The sequence below is a fragment of the Anticarsia gemmatalis genome, chromosome 4 (assembly GCF_050436995.1).
Source record: "Anticarsia gemmatalis isolate Benzon Research Colony breed Stoneville strain chromosome 4, ilAntGemm2 primary, whole genome shotgun sequence".
Taxonomy (NCBI): Eukaryota; Metazoa; Arthropoda; class Insecta; order Lepidoptera; family Erebidae; genus Anticarsia; species Anticarsia gemmatalis.
The window spans coordinates 7,958,761-7,979,170 of record NC_134748.1 but is presented as its reverse complement, the minus strand read 5'-3'; the positions used below and the strand labels follow the sequence as shown (position 1 = coordinate 7,979,170).

At 34.7% G+C, this 20,410-nt stretch overlaps 5 protein-coding genes across 5 annotated transcripts; 2 read left to right on the top strand and 3 right to left on the bottom strand.

The window, feature by feature from the left end:
* Positions 1-57: 57 nt before the first annotated feature.
* LOC142972432 (uncharacterized) lies at positions 58-2,445 on the bottom strand. Its single transcript, XM_076113541.1, has 3 exons — positions 2,127-2,445; positions 1,033-1,532; positions 58-585 (listed from the first exon to the last, which is right to left on the bottom strand). Exons 1-3 carry the CDS (start codon positions 2,352-2,354, stop codon positions 522-524), a joined length of 792 nt encoding a protein of 263 aa, XP_075969656.1. The 5' UTR covers positions 2,355-2,445; the 3' UTR covers positions 58-521.
* Positions 2,446-5,785: 3,340 nt separating this feature from the next.
* On the top strand, positions 5,786-7,883 carry pkaap (A-kinase anchoring protein pkaap). The gene is made up of 3 exons (XM_076113539.1): positions 5,786-5,984; positions 6,094-6,201; positions 6,290-7,883. Exons 1-3 carry the CDS (start codon positions 5,960-5,962, stop codon positions 7,786-7,788), a joined length of 1,632 nt encoding a protein of 543 aa, XP_075969654.1. The 5' UTR covers positions 5,786-5,959; the 3' UTR covers positions 7,789-7,883.
* A 185-nt stretch (positions 7,884-8,068) lies between these two features.
* Positions 8,069-10,748, bottom strand: LOC142972685 (G-protein coupled receptor 143-like). The gene is made up of 7 exons (XM_076113975.1): positions 10,446-10,748; positions 10,063-10,165; positions 9,803-9,897; positions 9,534-9,712; positions 9,161-9,320; positions 8,596-8,763; positions 8,069-8,368 (listed from the first exon to the last, which is right to left on the bottom strand). Exons 1-7 carry the CDS (start codon positions 10,596-10,598, stop codon positions 8,159-8,161), a joined length of 1,068 nt encoding a protein of 355 aa, XP_075970090.1. The 5' UTR covers positions 10,599-10,748; the 3' UTR covers positions 8,069-8,158.
* A 1,433-nt stretch (positions 10,749-12,181) lies between these two features.
* Positions 12,182-14,947, bottom strand: LOC142972429 (uncharacterized). The gene has a single exon (XM_076113538.1). It carries the CDS (start codon positions 14,742-14,744, stop codon positions 13,011-13,013), a length of 1,734 nt encoding a protein of 577 aa, XP_075969653.1. The 5' UTR covers positions 14,745-14,947; the 3' UTR covers positions 12,182-13,010.
* Positions 14,948-16,985: 2,038 nt separating this feature from the next.
* On the top strand, positions 16,986-19,776 carry LOC142972428 (uncharacterized). The gene is made up of 3 exons (XM_076113537.1): positions 16,986-17,439; positions 18,759-18,956; positions 19,450-19,776. The coding sequence occupies exons 1-3, from the start codon at positions 17,075-17,077 to the stop codon at positions 19,643-19,645; spliced, it is 759 nt and encodes a 252-aa protein (XP_075969652.1). The 5' UTR covers positions 16,986-17,074; the 3' UTR covers positions 19,646-19,776.
* Positions 19,777-20,410: the final 634 nt, after the last annotated feature.

The window sequence follows — 20,410 nt, the reverse complement described above, 5'->3', positions numbered from 1 at the left end:
ACACACTATGTGCTAAACAGATGCACTTTATGTAAATAAAAACTTGAGTTTATTTAAAATATTCTTTTATTTCAATACAACTCCTTAAATACATTTCAGTTACCTGCACTAATAAATAGGAGAGAATAGGGATTACAACTTACTGTTCTTTACATATTTGTTGCTGAATGCATAGGATAGTTTACACATAATCATCAAAATAACTTAGATTAAATAGTTAGACACATTAACATTTCCTCTCCTATAATAATAATAGTGACTGACCTCTATAAAGCCTTTAATAAATTAATCTTAATATATATTATAATATAGGAGTATTAAAAATTTATTGCTGTTTGTTGAGTATTTTTGAAATAATGATTTTGTAGTAATATACACATTATTTTTCTTTTATTAAGAGCAGTCTTTGCATTATTATCAACATGTAATGGTTATTTTAATTATAGGTAAAATATTATTTAATTTCCTTATACAAGTAGCTTAATTACTAAATTTTATATGTTGCCTAGGAGAAAACTGTCTTATGTTTCTGTCAATCCTCTTCCTATTTTGATTTTTTGAGCAAGCTTCACGATTCTGCGTAAACTGGAAAAAAAAAGAAATGACAAAGTTAGCATAATAATAATAAAATTTACAAATGAGTCACTTACAATCCATCATGGATTTATTGTGATAACTTATGAAACTGGCAGAGGCAAAATCGCTATAAAATTAGGTAGGTACTTAGTAGTACTGAGTAAATATTTGCGATAACATTGCTTCGCAATTTCCTCGTTACTACTGTTGCTAACGTGTTTGTTTCACTCATGTAATATTTATTTCTAGAGTAGGTAGGTATGTCGTCATGCATTTTGGATCAGGGTTTGGCTAGTTCTATAACAATAAAATGAACTACAAGTCAGAACTAACAACTTATTGAACTCGAGACCTCGCGGTGAGCTATACGCACACGCAAAGTCGCAAGCTAATGTTACAGCACGGCGAAATGTATTTGTAAGAAAAAAGAAATGATATTATGATAGCAATACTCACGCGTTAGAGGTCCCGTGAACTTTATATTCACATTTTCCTTGATGATTTTGGACAAAACCCCTTCTGCATTTACTGCCAGACGCAAGAGATGTCGCATTTGTATCATTTGATGAATCCGGTAATACCGTGGTCGTCGTAGATGCACCAACTGTCACCTTTGCAGTCGTGGGTTCAATATTAGGAATAGACTCGGCATTAGTAGTTGTGTTCACGATCACTTCTGAGATGACTGGCTTAACAGTAGCAGTTGCATTTGAATCTGAATTATGTGAATTTATAGACTCCGTATGATTTGCAACAACGTTTGTAACATTTATCGACTGATCTGCAGCAACTGTACTTTGTTCTGTCGTGTTGTCTGCTAAAACTGTCGTTGAAAGAGTCGCATTATTTTGTATCTGCGTATTCTGCGTATTTGTTACGTTTAACGGTTTTTGCGTAGTTGTGCCGTTTTGTGGTTTTATTGTCATTTCTGAGTAATCATAGGCATAGTCGTAATCCTGCAAACATAAATGGTTACCTATTATTTTTAAGTTAAGTTAACACCTGAGAGGGAAATAAAGTACCGGTAGATAGAGTGGCTGAGTGGTTAAAATTTGAAACATCTGTGACTGTATATGTGTGTATTGTACCTATCATTCGTTGAAGAATGCGAAATGTATTAAAGCTTCGATGGGACGCTAAGCCAACAATATTCTACTAAAGTCTTCTGCGTCCACTAGCAACAAATAATTAACGTAAGTACCTACCTAATTGTTTTTACCGTCAAGTAAAACACTTTTACAGTAGTAAAATTAACTAATCTTTTCCTCGCCGGGAGGGATAAGGATACCACCTCAGCGGTAGGAGGACCAGCAAAATTATTTAACTTTCGTATGTTCAACACCTTACATGATATTCATTGTCAATGTGAGTGTTAATACACAGGTCGGTGCCTTATCCACTATGTACCTTACCCTTATATTACGTACGCAGATATGCAATTAATTTACTATAAAATATATATTAACACTGGTTCAGAGCAAAAATACAAATTTTAATTCATAGCTGGGTACTATCCAATTGTTAACATATTTAATTAAAGTTATGCTTACCACATACTCTTCATTTCCACCATTTAGTAAAGCAATTAAGTGTATATTCTTCAATCCAATTTGTACATTTAAATCTCCAGTTTGTCTTTGGTCAAAACTCGAAGTGCAATCTGTACTTTGAGTTAAAAAACCAAAATAGAACGAGAACACTATAAATTGATACATGTTTGATCTTGCTGTCGATTTGTAAATGTTGTAGAAGGAATTGCGATCGAGTCCCGTGGTCATGCGCGACTGGCTTGAACCACCGGTCGCCCTGTGCGCTGCTTCACAAAGTTATTTCCAACAACTTAACAGTTATTTCAAGTAACTGGTGGAAGGTCGATAGCCCCGACAGTGCAGTGCGTCTCAAGATTGCGTAAGGACAGCAGATATTCCTTTTTTTAAACATATACATTTTTATCTCGATTCCATGTTATAAAGTTGATCGAATAAGAACGTTTGTCTCCAAAATCTAGGTTTATCTAGTTATTATAGAGCTGTTTTATAAGCATAATATAATATCCTTAATCCTCAAATCATTGGAGCCCTAAAATAAAATAATCAAACCTAAATATTCTATCTACAATGTCTACAACATATGTCTAAAAAACAAAATAAGTAGTTCAAAATACTCATTCGACTGTGTAAAAAAAGTAGAATAGGTAGGTATTTAGACATCCTCTAATATTAATTTGGCGATTCACTTCTTCAAAGTAGGTGACACTGGCGAACTTTGATTTTATCTCATACTAGCTGACCCCCGCAAATCTATTCGAGTACAAAGTTTCATCCCCTATTTACCTACTTCCTGTTGGGATTTAATTGTGGAAAAAAGAATGTTTTTTTTCGCAGTTTTTAATATATGTACTACTTATCTTTCTTTTAAATCGGTCCAGCGTCGTAGCTGTAAAAATGTGACGTACAGACAGGCTTTATTTTTTTACATTCGCCTCATAAAATGGTATCCTATAACATGTGTTATTTGTGTACACAAATACTATACATATAATGCATAAAAACCTATACTATTTTTTATTTAATACAATAAAATACTGCAGAAACGTACACACTACTTATTTAATTTATGGGTAAATAATATTTGTCTCATGTGGTAATCGAATCTGCGACCTCCGCCTCCGAACGTACCTATTACAAGCGGTGGCGTGGTCGTGATCACCACCATATCAACAACATAATAAGTAGATCTACCAATTGACATTAACAGGTTGAAATAGGCCGTGGGTGCCCGAGACCTGACATTTTAATGGGGTATCTGGTACCTACACTATAGTGCACTGATAAATAACAGTAACCATTAATCGCTTAATAAATCACCAGCATAAAAAAGCGATTAAAACTACTCGAGTCAAAGATAAAGATACAAATCGCACGCAGATGGACAAAGAATTCACCATCTTATGTTACAGTTAAAGAATGCTCATTGTCGTAACACAATCTGTAAGCAAATCGCGTACCGAGAGGAATGCATGCGGATATGGCGTTTGCAATAAATATTAGGTAGAGATAAACAGCGAAAGATTGTCACGACCTTTGCCGATTGCCCAGGGTTCCTACACATGCATCGAATATTTAGACATTTTACCTACCTATACAATTCTAATGTATGTAACATATAAGGACATAGTTTACACCTAATACTTAGCAATACTATCCTTTTATCTCGCTTTCAAATTACTAGGGTATTTTGGGTAAGGTTTAGGTAAACACTTCATTTGGTCTCTCGAGTATACGATCCTGGTGAAATAACGTCACATTCCAACTCAAGGCTGTCTCAACATTTTATTAGTCTTGAAATACTAATTTCAAATTCGCTTATGAAAACTATGATGTATCTATTTATATTTTTAAAGCGTAGATATAGCAACGCTGGAAGGAATAAACGTAACTAACACTACCATAACGAATTGCTGCTGAATAGCGGGTCGAGAACTCGAGAATAGCAAAATAACTGTCATCTTATAGAATACTTCATTTCAAGGCTCTATCTACAGTATCTACCATGTAAAATCGTAAAATATTATCTAAACCGGTAAGCAACACGAAAGCAAGAGAGTATACTTTTCTGTGATAGCTATCTCTGGCTAGACAATGAGTTTTTTAGGTTCGCTGTTCATTTACCACTTTAGCTTACTCAGAGTGTAAGTAATCTTTATATTACACAACCCAGTGAACCTGTATTATAATACAACAATACTATTACCCTTTGGTTAAGACTTGTTGTCAGACTTTCAAACTTCTGACTGCTAGCGGGTGGATCCGTGCGGCTGATAGTTACTTAGCCACGAATTAGTATTATAACATATATTTAGTAAGCACCTAACAATGTTTATGCGTAATAGCGCCATTCAAAATTATAACAACTATTTTGACCTATGTTCCTATAATTTTGTCCCGTTACCTCTTGAATAGGTCAGCGTTATTTTTAGATAAAAACATGCCTATACCTAGAAGACAGGCAGGTATTTTGAGATTAGAGGCAAACTTAGTAATGGTGATTACCTATCTTGGTCCTGTACTCAATCATAAATAGATACCTCGGGAACCATTGCGATTAGGTACTTAGTTAAATGGACAAATTTATTCAAAAATTTTAATAACTTTTACAGTAGGTTGTACCTACATCATATTATTTTATGAACTAATACCTACTACACATTTATTCAGTCAGACGAAGTTACCAACAGTTACTTCTTTTCTTGATTTGAGCCCCTTAAAGAACAAGGCGGAACTTAACTCGATACTAGTTTTATTAAGAAGTTTCGTTTTTAAACATATACAGTTTATTCTGATGGTGGTTACGGGCCCTATCAACCATTCCTTTCAATTGGGCAAAATTTTATACCTATAGGTATTCATGATTTTATTAAATTTAAAGGGCATCTTTTAATACGAATCTAGACTTTAAACCCGTGTCCTTCCAATTTTTTTTTCATATTGCATTTTACTCTGTTTTTACTGTACTAGTACGTCTATCCAAGTTAATATTTCGAGGCAGGTGCCCCTATCACCTGCGTCAAACTTTTACTACTACGTCGAGCTTTTTGCTTACTTATCAAAACATAATAGTAAGTAGAGAAAGAGTCACAAAGGCTGGAACTGCAACTGCTGACTGCAATCGTGGCAATCAGGGTTGCCAGATGTCCCAATTTTGAAGACTTCCTAGGACGGCCTACTTTCGATTCCTAAATGCAATGTCCAGCGTGAGAACTCTTTTTCGCAGATGTAAGGAGGCAGTATATTATCTTATTTTTAGTCAAGTGGTTGATATTTTTTGAAAGAGTTTAAGGTTTTTAAACTTAATTTTGTCCCGCTTTCGAAGTAAAAATCTCGCATTGATTTCTCAAATATTTCAAATATCCTAGTTGTACTCGACAACGCATGGCCAATTCCTACCCCAGTTGGACCTTTGTGGATTACAGGACCTTGGTAACTACTTGCATTGTCGATGTTCATTATTTAAATTGTATTATGTATGATTTAATAAAATCTTTGAAAATGTCATAACAATAATTAAATAAAGAGAAAATTGTTATATAATGTATTGTTAAAGCTAAAAAGTATAATGTGTGCCTAATTTCTTAAAAGACTTCATTTCCAAGAAGGAGTCCAACAAGATTTCCCACAGATTACATAAAATACAAACTGATTTGACACAACTGACACTTGTAATGTAAACGTAATCCACTAGCACACATAAACAAATTGTTTTCATTTTCATATTATTGTTTACGCTTATGGTCATAAAACGCACTTATGAAGATCTTACGTAGGCTACATCTACGGATATTCATAGGTCCAATCGACACGTATAACGAAGCATTTATACAAAAATGATGAAGTTTTGGAAAAGTGCAGGTAAAGTATTGAATCATCATTTACTCGTTCTTACATCAATAAACGCCGCGTATCAACCCATTTATATGACGAATTATATACCAGTCTTAACAATGTTTTTATATTGTAGCGAAAGGTAAATCTGGTTGTCCAGTGCGTCCTCCAGAAGTGAAATCAGGAGCAAGGCCTGAAATTAAATGTCTTATAAATACACAACTACTACTTGAAGACAATGAAGGTATGTATATACATTTACAAATTACCTTGTAAACCCATCTTCACTCTGTTTATTATAAGGTAGGTTCTTATTGTGTTATTGTTTACAGATATTAAACAGATGTTTGAAAAAACATCCAAGTTGTCATTAAGTTTGGATGATATTTTAAAAGACATGAAAACTGTTAAATACCTGTTACAATTTATGGAATCAATAGGAAAGGAAGTGCTCATAAAGTGCTGGTTGGAAATAGAAGACTTTAAAAAAATACTATCCAACTCAAATAGTGAGTATAGCAATTATTCCAAAATATGTCGAACACAAAGTTTGGATCTACATTGCAAGTGTTTAGTAAAACAGGACCACAAAGACATGAGGTCACAAAGATTCAGTTGGAAAGAGCACAGTGATATATGCACCAGCACTAGTAACTCCATACATAAGGAATGTTCTGCAAGTTCATGTGTGAATTTAGCTGAACATAAAACACAGCATTCAAGCTTGACTAGTGAAGGAACTCAATACAGTAACCATACTGAAAAAGCTGTAAAAATATTTAAGCAATATGTTGCTTTAGAAGCACCTAGTAAGTTAGATTTACCTGATAATTACAGAAAATCTGTAATATCTAACATTTGCCAACCTGAGGGGCAGATTAAAGAAGACTGCTTCAAACCAGTGCAAGATATTATATTGAGTCAAATTGAAAATAATCATTACAATGATTTCAAAAATAGTCCATTTTATATAAAAGCACAAATTGACATTTTAACCAGTGGCTCTCTTAATCTCAAAGACATTTTACACAATGAAACAATCCTGTTCTACTTTACGGAATTTGTGGAACAAGAGTCTTGCAGGGTACTATTAGAGTTCTTAATGGCTGTCATGCATTTCAGAGACAATCTCATAAATGCCAACATGACAAGTCCTGACCAAGCTCAAGCGGATGCAATTGTAATTTATGACAAATATTTTTCCTTGCAAGCTACAAACCCAGTGGGATTTCCAACAGACATTAGACTTAAAATAGAAAGTGATATATGTACAGAAGAGGGCCCACTGCCTACATGTTTTGATTTACCTTATCAAATTGTATTCAAGACACTGTCTCAATATGTAAAAATATTTTTAGACTCTGAACTGTATTTTAAGTATCTGTCAGAAATGATACACTCTGTTGATAATGTGTGGTCTTCTAATTATAAATCTCATTCCGATTGTAGCAGTGAATTTAGTATTAGTACTCAGAATACTCTTCTAGCCATGGGTGACCCTGTCTTCCGTAAAAAAAAACGTAATCTCTCTGTACCTGATATGACAATAGATTCTAATCAGCTTTATAATGCTGATGCTTTATGGCAAAGAAATAGGCAGGAAGGTTTAAGTCTTGGAAGGGTTAATAGCTTGGGTAGGTTCGAATCAAAATTTGAACCTGATCCTGATAAAAAAGATAAATCTGTGTTAAAAAAAATGGTGAGCCGGTTCGTGCCTACAAATACGTCTAAAGTTGAAGAAGAAATGGCCTGGCAAATAGCCCACATGATCGTCAAAGACGTTACAGATTTAACAATGGCCCCACCGGAAAATGATCATGATGATATGTGATAGTTATCAGTTAATTACATATTATTATATTTTGTAAATCAACTAATAATAATGTATATGTATATACTTACATCTAATAAAATATTGTCTATTAACTTGATTTTATTAATAACTTCGCCTCCTGCATTATTTATAAATAAATAGGATATTCATAAAAAACATTGTTTCAACAACTTCATATTTTTAAAATGATGTTTCAGTATCATGCAGCAGTAGGGCCTGGCAGGTAACAATACATGTACATTTCTATGTGATAGGATCATTATAATAAAAAAACATGTTTTAAAAATATGTATAATAATTATAAAAAGTTATTATAAAAAAAGAATAACAAAATGCTAACAATACTGTTACTGTATAAATAATTAAATCACAAAGTTGCATAGTTGTTGATACCAGGTGGTATTGGTGATAGCTGTAATCTTGGGGGCTCAGATCCTAATAATGGGGATTGTTCATCATAAAAGTGGAATTCTTTTCTTGTCTCTTTACTGAAGGATGGTACATGCCTGAATCTATTTGTATTCCATTTCCGATATACAAGAGCATTTAATAAAGCTTGCATGGGATTAGTCAATGCCTGTAAAAAACAATAAGAATTAGTTTATTTTTGTTTCTGTTTTTTTCCATAATATAAGTAGTGCAATATTTCATTAACACACTACACACACCCTTTGTTCTCTGCTAAATAAGCGAGCCTATTGCAAGGTTTGGGCACATTTTGATTGATCAGGATAACACAAACAGATAATTAATTTAAGCAGTAATTGCATATATTTCCCCTTGAGGCAGAATAACAATACATACCATTATATACCATGTAGTAATAATAACTTTAACAGGGATATTGAACCACATTGTCCACAAAAGGAAACCATTGACGAGGTTTGGTAGCCAACACAAATAAAATACGACATTGATCAGGAAAAACTTCAGTCTTAATGTGTCTACTACTCTCCTCTCTTTACTAGTAAACTGAAACAACACAAACAACAAAAATATATTCATTTACTTTATTATAAACTGTGCAGCTGATAGCTGGCATGTTCTATTGTAGCACCAAGAGGTTTATTTTTAAAGTAATATAGCCTATATTTGGACCCAAATTTTTAACTAAATAATGAATTTTAATTCAAATCTGTGTAGAGGTTTAACTATAAAAGCAGTAGGCAGACTGGTAATAATATAATCAGTGGTATGAATGGGGCAACCACCTTCCATACTTCAAATAATTTTTGTTTTGTTTGGTTGTACAAACCTACATGGTTTTATTAAGATTTAAAATTATTACTTGGATCAAACAAAATACGGCATTGACCCACATGTCCTAGATGTTAAAAAGGTTAGGTTCAAACTTTTAAAAATATGTTACCTGAGCAAGAGGCACTGCCACAGCCATTTCCACATCTTTACTTGACAAAACATACATGATAGGATTGACTATCATAACCATAGCAATAGGCAGATATGTGGCACAATAATTAGGTAGTATTTTGTATAAAGCACTAGAAACACTTGGCAAGTTGTGGCACCTGGAATTTATACAAAAACTTGTAACATTAACATATTTTGAATATATTAAGGTCACTCACATTCAGTTCAAGACACTAAGCTTAAATAAGTATCTATTTTTATCTTACTAATGTCAATGCTGTATTGTTTGTTTGTGTAATAAAAATGTAGTTAGGAACAGGTTTACATATCTACTATTTAGAATTAGACTAGAGTGAAAGCCATTTACTTACGTAGCATTGGGTATATAGAGTATTGATAAACCAATGCCAGTGGTGGCTGCAGGTAGTCCCCATGCCATGGAATGATACATTAACATATGAGAATCTCGCCCTTTTATAGTAAGCCATGTATCTATGGCATAAAATAACGTCCAAAACCAAGTCACTGTATAAAAATACTGTGTCCAAGCCTAAAAAGTAGGATTTTTATATATTTTCAATACATCTTTCTAAAGTGAAAATATACTTTTGTAGTCAAAAAGTTTTTCTGAGATACATACCGAAGTAATGCTGCAAAATAATACACTAACATCATCATCTGGCAGAGGCATAATGTTTTTAAACCTAAGCCATAGTGAAGATCTTACAAGTACACCTGAAATAAAAAAATAATATCATAAAAATTGTTTGAGGTAAATAACCTCTCAATGTCATTGGGATACTGATAAAAAGAAGATAGTAGAGTTGGTATCAAGTAAAACATGTGAGTTGAATCACACTACAACTTATTTATTAAACTTAATAATTACTATATAGTTACCAAATGATGCCAATAAATCAGCCACTGCTAACCAGATAATAATTCGACGTCCTCGCGTTGAGCCTATCCCTCTTTGTATTCTATTCGTGACATCTGGATATATCTGAAAAAATACATTTAAAAAACATCTAAGTATAAGTTATGTTATGCTTGATTTGTAAACACTGTTGTGAATAATATTTTAATAAAAAGCTATAATCAAGGTCCAACTTCTAATTCATGCAATCAAACGTATGTCGTATAAGGTAGGCAGTAGAACTGGTCCGCTGCAACGCGAGAAGCCATAATAATATTACCACTAAGATATCAAATATCGCGCTTTGAACTACATTCACTATCTATCACTTTACTGAATTGAAACATGAAAATATTGATTTATTTACCTGATATATTGAACCCAAAATTCCAACGGTTGAAGAAACCAAACATACTGCGTTATATGAGTCTGTGTTGAATTCATCCATAATTCTTACTGCAAAATCCTCTCTGTTGCCGGAGTGATGACAGCAAAACGTTTGTATAGTAGGATCCGACATGTTTACGAGAACGTAAATTGGTTTCTTGTATTAACATGAGGCTTTTCTAACAAACTCCATCAGAACTCCGTGTAAAACTTGTTAGTTGTTTGCTTTGATAGTGGTTTTGCTTTTTTTTTCTTCAATGCCGAAATTGTCAAGTGCCACTGTCAACAATGGCAAGTGTCACTGTCAACATTGGCAAGTGACACTATTGACACATATCAGATCATGGACTTTTTAGCCACAAAGTTTCTACTCTAATCTAATCTTTTGTTTCAACGATGTTGCTTAGCAGGTGAATTATTTTATAGCATTGGCAGGATTCGACTTGAAGATCGTAAAACAAAAAGACTGGATTTTTTCTGTACCTGTACCTGACTACAGAGAACTGTGATAATTACGTCAGTCTGTAGAATGAAAAAAATGAGCACTAGTGATAAAAATACAGTATGCGCCGATTATTTTAATAACTACACAAAGTTAAATGGCGTATTTATTTTTGTGTATATATTAAAATAAATGTTAAATTTCATATTGTAATCTGCTTCGAGAACTAATACCTCATACCTCATATACCTCGGATTTTGCTTTCCCCGTTGAGGAAAACTGGGAAGGTTTTAAGAGTTCTCAACTTCTCATAATCTTGAATTTGGAGATTTTGAACATGTTTGTATTTTCGCGAGTTTCGTGCAAGCAATATTGTTAAGGAGTAGTATGATCGTGATGTAGCGAGAAATGCACAATACCCACCTTCACAGTCGGTGGCTCCCTTAGCTTTGATTTCAGTATCATACTGAGTAATTACCTATGGGACCTAAATAAGAAAAACAATGAAACAACGATAAATCGGTTTGATTGAACTTCTGGGTACTCGGCATAAGTATAGTACTTATTAACTAGCTACTTAGCCTTTACTAAGGTACGAATGTAACAATGTGTTATGAACTCAGACTGCCTACATTCTGTTAATTCATGATGCATCCACAATAATTACAGCTAAATGCACTAAAGTGATACAAAGTGGTGTATCTACCTAAAATGTTTTGTAAAATGGCGTAAGTATATTTCTCGTAGATTTTGCGTTACATAACTACTAACAGAGACTTACCTAAAAGTCGATGCGATGAAGCTTGATAAAGTTAAGCTGTAATACCACGGTATAATTGGGTAAGCTCTATTGATAGTTTCGCATTTATGTTTTAATCAGCATTTATCTGGTCCCAATCACAGCGTATGTCTTAATTGATAGAACAGCTCCAATGATAGTGAAAATAAATACGAATTTAGTAGTTTAATAACCTAAAGACATGATAATGTGATAGTCATAACAAAGAAATGATAATGTGCATTAAGCCTATTTTGGGGTATTCCAAAAGTGAACTTTTTGTAAATACCTATTACTATTTTTCCGAAACGTGTCACCTGCCTTTTACCTATTTTTATAGTTATTTACTTGTATGAATGAACTCAAAAAATAATAAAACAGGTTAAGTACTTATCTAGCGACCGTTTTTTATATTATTATATTGGTCAGGCAGCTTAAATTTTCTATCTTGTAAAGACCATTTGAATGGTAGGTAATAGTAAAACAAGTATTTTTGTGCCTATTAAATATTTTATATTATGACATTATTATTTAGGTATACGTACAATACTTATTACAAATAATGTCTAAATCAATCTTAGAAATACGGAACAACAATCTTATTGTTTCTAATATCTTTGGAAGGTACATTATATGCATGTTTTCTCAATAAACAACCAAATTGTCTGTACCTAGATACTAAAATTCGTAGGTCTGTGTGCACATGTGCAAATTCAGCGATTTACTTTTAGTCTTATTTAAAAATTAAAAGCCATAAAATGTTTTTTACATAGTGCTTCTGGTGCTTTTACGTGAACGTTATAAAACACGTCATCTAATTGCTGTGCACACACATAACACACATCAGATAAGTGCCTACCTACCGACCAAACATTATCAAGCGCAACATCACAATGTTAAAACAGAATAAATAATACATTGTAGATAGTTAGATACATAATAATATCTAGATGTATATAATCACAGTTGATCCTCGAAAAAATAGGTACTAATTTAATAATAGGACAATATTAATTTTCCCAATCTACCTCAGAGTAGGTATTTTTTAGATTTTCTGCCCGATTTATATAAACTCTAGACTTATAAAGCAGAACAAACATTGAACTAAATATCGCTATATCTGCAGGACAATATAGCTAGTAATTGCCCCGAAATCACACAAAATTCATCACTTAACTGCAATAAAAAATATTGGGCCATAAATGGCCTTTTTGTTTATATTAATTAGTTTCATGACAAAAAATATAGTTATAACTAGGTAGGTCGCCACTTTATAATTTCAGGTAGGTATTCCTGTATTGATTGACTATTACAAATAAGATGTACTAATTAGATTCACTTGTGGGTTCATTCGTGGTTGGTAGTGGAATCACAGTCAGATTATGGTTAACAGAGTAGCAAGGGTTTATAGGGTCTCTTATTTCCCCAGAATGAGGAGTACAATTGACATTCGCAAAGGTACTATTGTTATTTACATCAAGTTCGCCACCTGAAAGCTTCAGAGCTGTTGGTTCATTTAATGGCGGATTATTTACAACACCGTCTTTTAATTCCACATCTCCCGTGCTGTTGCTACTAATACCCGCCTCACTCTCTATAATTGGTGGTTCTGTGACATTGTTTTCTGCAGCTGTGTTTAATAAAATTGAGCATGGAATCGTGGTCATAAATTCTTTACCAGTTTTAGTAAGGACTGTTACTGTGCATTTGGTGTTGTCGTTAGCGTTTTCATTAATACCGGATTCCTTCACGTCAGCTTCTGGAGTAAAGGAAGTAGCAATAGCACAAGGAATGGCAAGCACTTCTGTTTTGTCATCGTTACTAATGGTTAAGCTACAGTTAACTAAATCCGATAAAATAGAGTCCGCGACTGGAGTGGTGTCATTTCCAGCAGCGACTGCCACAGGCTGACCTCTATTATCATATATCACGGTGTGATGACTTCGTCCAGTAGATCTGGCTAAATTCCAAAGAGCTAAGCCAGTTAAAACCGTACCTATACCAGCTCCTGCGATTCCAACACCTGTGAGTGCACTTCCTGTTCGACTCATTCCGCTGTTTCCCTTGCCATAGCCGCCGTAGTTTCCAAAGTAACCTGGCATTTGTGAACCGTAACCAGGATTGTACGGTCCATGTCCACCAAAACCGCCGTAGCTAGATCCGACATTTGTGTATGGAGGTGGCGGACCTTGAGGGTGATGATAATTGCTTCCATAGTTATTTTGTCCGTTATATTGATGGTTGGCGCCTCCAGGTCCGTATCCAGAATATGGCGGTGGTGCTTGAGCATGACTTCCGGTTTGATGTGGATATCCAGCGCCTGTCCCAGCGCCAAACTGCTGGGGATAACTATGACTAGGTTGGCCACTTCCAGACAAACCAGTTCCATGCGGCTGTTGATAACCATTGCCAGTCTGGCTACTTCCAGACAATCCCGATCCTGGTGATTGTGGGTATCCAGCATGGCCACTTCCAGACAATCCTGTCCCCGGTGACTGTGGGTAACCAGATTGGCCACTTCCAGACATTCCAGATCCTGGTGATTGCGGATACCCGGACTGGCCGCTTCCCGCACTTCCAGATAAGCTAGATCCTTGCTGTTGTGGATATTTATTTGCTGTCGATTGAGGATAACCATTTCCAGGGCTGCCTGACAAGCCTGTCGAAGCCGGATATGAGTGTCCAGGCTGATTTGCTTGCCCTTGTGAACTAGCAAAATTATTAGATGCACTACTCCGCTGAATACTTTCTTGATTAGTTGGTGTTTGTTTGGGTTTGTTGCCCGACAACCCTGTTCCACTGGAAGGATAAGAATGACTTTGGCTATTTGATGGCTTTGGTTTTTGAGCGGGACGTTCCTGCCAACCAAACAAAGAAGGCTTCGGAGCAGATGGCTGTGGATAACTAAACGATGTCGGTGCTGGTTGAGGGTTACTGTTTGTTTTCTTGCTAGAACCGCGGCCGGATCCAGAACTTCGACTCTTTCCAGTCCTCTTACCTTCCGCACTATATATTATCAATATCGCACAGAAAGTTATGATACATATTTTTAACTTCATTTTGACCGTAGGTTACTGACACTTCTAAATTTATTATATGGGTTCAGAGTTTCGTTATGCACTACGTTCACTCGTATACAAATTATAACGTCAGCACTACACGGTCGTGTGTCATAGTCTGCCCCTCGGATACTAAATGATACGACCTAAGAATATGGTCGATTTGTGACCGCCCAAGCGCCCACCCTACTGCGCACTATTGAGTAACGAGGTATGTATAGTAACGTGTAATAGACGTGTTTGTGACCTAGGTAAAAGCTATTAGCAGGAGCACACACAAACAACTCCTCTACGCTTTCGTAGAATCGATAATCCAACATAGAAACCCAAACAATAGGGTACAAACAAACAGTTGTAAGTACCTACTTACTAAGTTTACTTTCACATCGCACGTAGTCGACATTAATCAATACTTACAACCATATTTTGACCTTACTCATGTTTCTAAATGAAGAGGTGATAAAATATAGATTTTCTGTCATGAATATGTTGTGAAATTATTGTGTAGAAAATCAATCTTTTACTACGAGGAAAATTTTGTAAAAAAAAGCTTACGTGCTCAGTAAAATGTACAAATGAATAACTAAGTAGACAGGTAATCACTTGATAAAATTCGCAATATTTTTTAGGGAAAAACGTTTAGGTAGAGAACTATAGATTTCAGTCTTAATCTTAATTAATTCAGCAGGAAATTGTTATCCTCCTTACTGAACAAGCAAGTGGTGATATTGCGTTTTATTATGTTAGATAAATGATAAATATAATAGCGTCGTTAATGCTAGCCACGCTTTTAGTGTACAGGACATACCTATCCCTTTTTATTCCTTTGACATGCAAAGTGGGGGTACCTACTTTGTCCTCTTACTTATTGTTATTTAGGTAAGAAGCGTACTGTCATACATAACTGGTTATGCGTAAGTATTTTTTATTCTGGTTCTTTTTTATTTATAAGCAGGTAGGTAGGTACTTCACCAGTAAAACCAAGTGAAACTGTGAATTCAATTCAAAATTCTTATAGGACATAGTTATTTTTTTAAATACAATTATAAGTAGGTAACTATTTAATGGCACAAGAAGGAAGTTTTATCATAGTAAATAATATTATTAAATAAAGGAAAATCAGATGAGTTATGAGTAGCTGTACTTTTATTTCAGCCAGAAGTCAATGGAGATTTAGTTAAAACTACACTTTTTAACTTTGCGGGCTTTTTGATGTATTTTTACATACAAAGATAAATGGTGTAAACCGTACATAAATATTGACATTGTGAAATAAAGTATGAACAAAAATACTAAGTATAACTACACCCAAACAATTCCTATTGTGTAAGAGGTTCCAGAGAGTCGACTAGTTTCTAGAAACAAAGAGTTATGCAGCATGTATGTATTTGTATCACACAAATACACGCTCGTAATAGGTGCGACGGCCAGTCGTACACGGCATCTATTGGCTAATTGCCGGAAATGCCAGATCCACACCAGACCTCTGGGACAGAGTAAAGTCCACCGCGTCGCATATCACCATAATCCTATTCGACTCTCTGTACTACACAAACAGTTCATTTTCCTTTGTTACGACACAAACACTTACTACATTTTATTTTCATACTGCAATTATAGTACTAAAGGAACTCGCAGTAGATATAAGTATTTGTCAATTGCTAAATTGATATTTTTTATTGAATAAATCTAGAATATTTATTCTGAAAGTTCATAACATGTCAAGCTGAATAACAAACTACTGTAATGATTTGATCTTACATTTATGTACTTACCTGAGTACCTAAGCACCTATATTAATGTAATACCTAGGTAGTTATATTTTGGGTATCAAACTTCAAATTATTTAATGCGATAATAGGTAAATCAGATGGCATAGAATAATCGATTACAACCTCAAATTTACATCTGGTTCCCTATTAGGCAGGCAGGCAATATTAATAATGATCTTTATAACATATGTAAATTCTCAGAAGGTAAACTTCCTTTACTAACTTTTACTTCAACTCGATCTCAGCAAATACCCTTATCGAAAATCCGCTATACCTACCTACTGTGGTTAATTTTAAATGCGTCTTCGAAATTGATGAAAATGGTTACTCTACACAACAGTGTAAGTATTTTGGAATAATTACTTAGATCTTTTCAGATAGTATGAATGGTTTAATAATATTTAGATACCTTATCGACTACGTCACACAGATATCTTTTCTATAAACTACATGTGATGTGATAAATATTATCACAAATCAATTAAGTTTCTTGTCCGATTGTTCTCCAATACGAGGGCGCACTAATAGCTAACAACTTGTGTAATCGACCGAAAAAAAATGATTATATTTGTAACGGTGTTATACTTTGTCGCCAGTATTTGTACTGCTCGCCCTAATGCAGAAATCGACGCGCAAAATATGATAACAGTTCCACCAAATTGCCCAGAGGGTCAACAATTAGTAAATGGACAGTGCAGAGAAATATGGAAATCAGTTACTGCTGTACCTTCCAACATAGTAACAGTTCCAACAAACTGTCCACCGGGTCAAGAGTGGGTAAACGGACAATGTAGAGATATATGGAGAGCTGTTACAGCTGCTCCTGCCAACATCGTGACAGTGCCAACGAATTGCCCAGTAGGACAAGAATACGTTAACGGCCAGTGCCGCGATATCTGGTTCAGAGCGCAAAATGGAGAAGGGTAAGTGATGTTTTTCTCTATTTAAAAAATGCAATACCATGTTAATGTGATGTAGATTAGATAAAGGTAACATGATAACAACAACACTTTGATTTCGAATTGTGAAGCCAAAATAATACCTACGTCGTAAAGATAAAATAAACCTTTAGCAAACATTAAATGTCAACAAAGCACTTTATAACAAAGAGATGGAAACGGAATTTGTATTCTAATTATCGCAACACAACATTTTCCAATTAAAGCGATGAATTCAATAGACAGACATGCCCACGAACATGTCTGCAGACATGGCTAAGGTGTCAACCAGACTGTCTGCGTCTCTGCGACGCTCAGTCCTACACTAGCAAACATCAGCACAAACTTATAGTTGCGATCATGTGTACAGACCAGGGGCAGACTTGACCGTGAGCATGACCGTCTTGTCTTGTGAATTCCACGCCTAAGTAATCGATCGTGTCATTCAAAAAACATCTATCATCGGTTTTTCAGTAATTATAATGTAAGAGTGTATAGAATCTGAATAAATAATAATAATAGGCAAACTGAAGCATTTAATGGGACAAAGAAACTCCTCATCTTGCTTTAATGCGAAATATTTTCAATACCTATATGTTTTATCAACATTACAAGTTTATCTGGCAAGTTCGTTACAATAGGACCATTATCTTGCCTTGTTTCATCAATCATTAGGTGTGATAGAGAGTTCCCAAGGCATTTGTAACACTTACAGTAAGCCGCAAATGATTAGTACCTACTTGGCAGTAGCGGTAGCTGTTGTAGCAATATAGTATCGAAGCCTTGTTAAAAACCAATGAGTCACCTTCCGTAAAGTACAGAATAGGTCGTGTAATGTCTGTTGTAAGTGTCTTGTCTATATCTTATCTTATCTATCGATTTGTTCAATGAAGACTTTCGGGGAACACTTACTTCAATACTGAAGCAAAATTAAAGTACCAATTCACTTCGGAGTACTCAAGTAATTTCGTTGCAGTAAGTCCTTATACATAGGTACATGTAACTACAATAGGTGGATAGCTGATAAGCCCGAAGTGCCTTAAATTTTACGAATTACCAAACAGTTGGTAAAAGTCCAAAATGTTCTGCGGTAATCTTTCATTTCGGGATTTCCCCGCTATTGATTTGGTAAAATATAGAATGTTAGCACCACAGAGGCTTTAAAAATGGTGAAGTATATGCTTTCCGTACCTATTTCCCTGTTGACTTTGCGGCACAAAGCAGATTGGCAGACCAACTTGAATTAAACAACAACAGTACCCAACTTATAAATTAACAAATGCTTATTATTGATATTGTTTCAGAGATTCTTATCAAAATCCTCTTGAGTGGCCTAAGAATACTGTTACTGTACCGCCCAATTGCAAGCCTGGTCAACAATTCGTAAATGGGCAGTGTCGTGATATTTGGAGGATCTTCGACTCAAAAAATATGATCACCGTTCCTCCTAATTGCCCACCTGGTCAACAATTAGTCAATGGACAATGTCGCGATATATGGAGGTCAGTATGTATAAGTTTTAACATGAGTAACTTCAATCTTGTTTATCAACCGTCGCATTGCTCTAATAAAAAGTACTTAACACGCCAATTAATCTCCCAAAGCTATACTAAAATATGTCTGGCTGTGACTTGGAAAAAAGAAGAGGATTGTTCATGAGTCCACAACGCGCTAGCCAAGACCCAGTTAGGAATTTAGAATTTTTTCAAGAACTGTTCCAAAGAACTCTTATGTTTGCAAGGATTTCGTACGATCTGTTTTCCTTCATTGTTAAAGGTGACATTTTTCTAAATATCTGGGTACGATAAGAAATAAGTAGGGACTTAGTTACCACATACCTCCTAAGTATTTACTACGTAAGGTAAATGATGTCTACTTATCATGTTGTTTCCACTGCAAGCACGCAAGACCTTCAACACCTACCTGTATTCATGCTGCATTCAGAGACAGATGTTGTTACAAAATTATAACATTAATACAATGATATCTTTACAGATCTCACAACACCGTCGATAAATTCTTTGAAGAGTTACGGAGTATTGCGAACAGGGTAAAAAGGCAAATCGGAACCACGGAGGAGCTGTTTAATACCAATGGTTCAGGGAATAGAAACGTTATCAATGTACCAAATCAGTGCATCGATGGATACAGGCCCGATGCTCTTGGAAATTGCCGCCCAATACTATTCTAAACTTAACTATCTATATGATTATTAAAATCTTGTAACATTGTTATACGCATATTACATGATGTACCTACTTAACTACTAACCAACTTAAACTTACCCAATCATGAATAACCCAATTAAATGATTACCCTTGATCATACTTTATTATTTACATCTTTTATTCATGTATAAATATTTATCTATTACTACCAATACACATGTTTGATAGATACCTAATAAACCTATAGTTTCTTAATACCTACTTATTGATTTACTGATGGGTTCCGCCGGCGTACAACACGTTTGGCAAGTGAAGAAACTAACAAAACAGGCATCTGTGATAAATAAATAAGTTTTGATTAGATACACCAGAAGACGTAGAACGGAGCTAAATTGTCGGCTAGATAATACTACCCCGGTTCCTGTAAAAAAATATACATATATTAAAATAGCAGACAATGCATTAGCTGGGCAAGTAGGGGGTTGGAACTGCCAAAATGTAATCATGTGTTTTGTGTGATATGTGTAGGCGAAATAATGGTGATAACTGATAGTACCTACACCTTATTAACTTAGTGTGTCTGAATCAAGCAGCGAGCCGCTGTGAAAAATTAAATATTATATTAATGGACAACTCACACACGGTCATTTGATTCCAAACTAAGCAGAGCTTGTACTATGGTAACCAAATAACTGATAAACATACTTATATACTTCTAAATACATACTTATATAGATACATTAACATCCAGGCTCAGAACAAATACTCGTGCTCATCACACAAAGATT

What these genes read in the sequence shown, in the direction of transcription:
- LOC142972685 (XM_076113975.1), bottom strand. Translation starts at nt 10,598, where the DNA reads ATGTCGGATCCTACTATACAAACGTTTTGCTGTCATCACTCCGGCAAC. An exon ending in TTTTGGGTTCAATATATCAG is followed by an intron (nt 10,166 to 10,445) that starts GTAAATAAATCA and finishes GTATTTTTTCAG; the next exon opens with ATATATCCAGATGTCACGAA. An exon ending in CTCTATATACCCAATGCTAC is followed by an intron (nt 9,321 to 9,533) that starts GTAAGTAAATGG and finishes TATAAATTCCAG; the next exon opens with GTGCCACAACTTGCCAAGTG.
- LOC142972432 (XM_076113541.1), bottom strand. Translation starts at nt 2,354, where the DNA reads ATGACCACGGGACTCGATCGCAATTCCTTCTACAACATTTACAAATCG. An exon ending in GTGGAAATGAAGAGTATGTG is followed by an intron (nt 1,533 to 2,126) that starts GTAAGCATAACT and finishes TTATGTTTGCAG; the next exon opens with GATTACGACTATGCCTATGA. An exon ending in GTTCACGGGACCTCTAACGC is followed by an intron (nt 586 to 1,032) that starts GTGAGTATTGCT and finishes TTTTTTTTCCAG; the next exon opens with TTTACGCAGAATCGTGAAGC.
- pkaap (XM_076113539.1), top strand. Translation starts at nt 5,960, where the DNA reads ATGATGAAGTTTTGGAAAAGTGCAG. An exon ending in GAAGTTTTGGAAAAGTGCAG is followed by an intron (nt 5,985 to 6,093) that starts GTAAAGTATTGA and finishes TTTATATTGTAG; the next exon opens with CGAAAGGTAAATCTGGTTGT. An exon ending in ACTACTTGAAGACAATGAAG is followed by an intron (nt 6,202 to 6,289) that starts GTATGTATATAC and finishes TATTGTTTACAG; the next exon opens with ATATTAAACAGATGTTTGAA.
- LOC142972429 (XM_076113538.1), bottom strand. Translation starts at nt 14,744, where the DNA reads ATGAAGTTAAAAATATGTATCATAACTTTCTGTGCGATATTGATAATA.
- LOC142972428 (XM_076113537.1), top strand. Translation starts at nt 17,075, where the DNA reads ATGATTATATTTGTAACGGTGTTATACTTTGTCGCCAGTATTTGTACT. An exon ending in AGAGCGCAAAATGGAGAAGG is followed by an intron (nt 17,440 to 18,758) that starts GTAAGTGATGTT and finishes ATATTGTTTCAG; the next exon opens with AGATTCTTATCAAAATCCTC. An exon ending in CAATGTCGCGATATATGGAG is followed by an intron (nt 18,957 to 19,449) that starts GTCAGTATGTAT and finishes ATATCTTTACAG; the next exon opens with ATCTCACAACACCGTCGATA.